Source organism: Merops nubicus, unplaced genomic scaffold, assembly GCF_000691845.1.
Source record: "Merops nubicus isolate BGI_N331 unplaced genomic scaffold, ASM69184v1 scaffold42816, whole genome shotgun sequence".
NCBI classification, from domain to species: domain Eukaryota; kingdom Metazoa; phylum Chordata; class Aves; order Coraciiformes; family Meropidae; genus Merops; species Merops nubicus.
In genome coordinates this window covers 1-296 of record NW_008613774.1, presented here as the reverse complement: position 1 = coordinate 296, position 296 = coordinate 1, and the positions used below count along the sequence as shown (strand labels likewise).

General features: G+C 57.8%; 1 protein-coding gene across 1 annotated transcript in view; it reads right to left on the bottom strand.

Annotated features, from left to right (window-relative positions):
* Nucleotides 1-292, bottom strand: part of LOC103774579 (glucosylceramidase-like) — a gene marked incomplete at its 5' end in the record, with an annotated part of 649 nt that extends 357 nt beyond the window's left edge. Inside the window, 2 exons of the mRNA XM_008941990.1 lie at nucleotides 26-57; nucleotides 181-292. Of these exons, the coding sequence (XP_008940238.1) occupies nucleotides 26-57; nucleotides 181-292 (144 nt within the window). The remainder of the gene's footprint in view (nucleotides 1-25; nucleotides 58-180) is intronic.
* Between the last annotated feature and the right edge of the window lie 4 nt (nucleotides 293-296).

Below are 296 nucleotides of genomic sequence, written 5' to 3'. Positions count from 1 at the left end.
CATGAAGGAAGAAGGCCCATTTAGCCATGGGGAGCCGGACGAGGTTGTACTCCAGCCCTGCCAGGCACAGCGGGGTGGGACGGGCAGAGGTGAGCAGTGGGACAGAGGGTCTTATTGGTGGTCAGACAAAGGTCCGCAGGGTCTCTGTCACCATTCCGCTGCCTCCCCTGATGTTCTCACCTTCATCAGAGAAATACGAGCGCAGCAGGTGATTCTGGGCTGTTTCTGGCAAGGAAAGGATGTTCAGAGCTGCTGCATCAGTGACCGAGCCGCCGAAACCCTTCACCTTCTGGTAC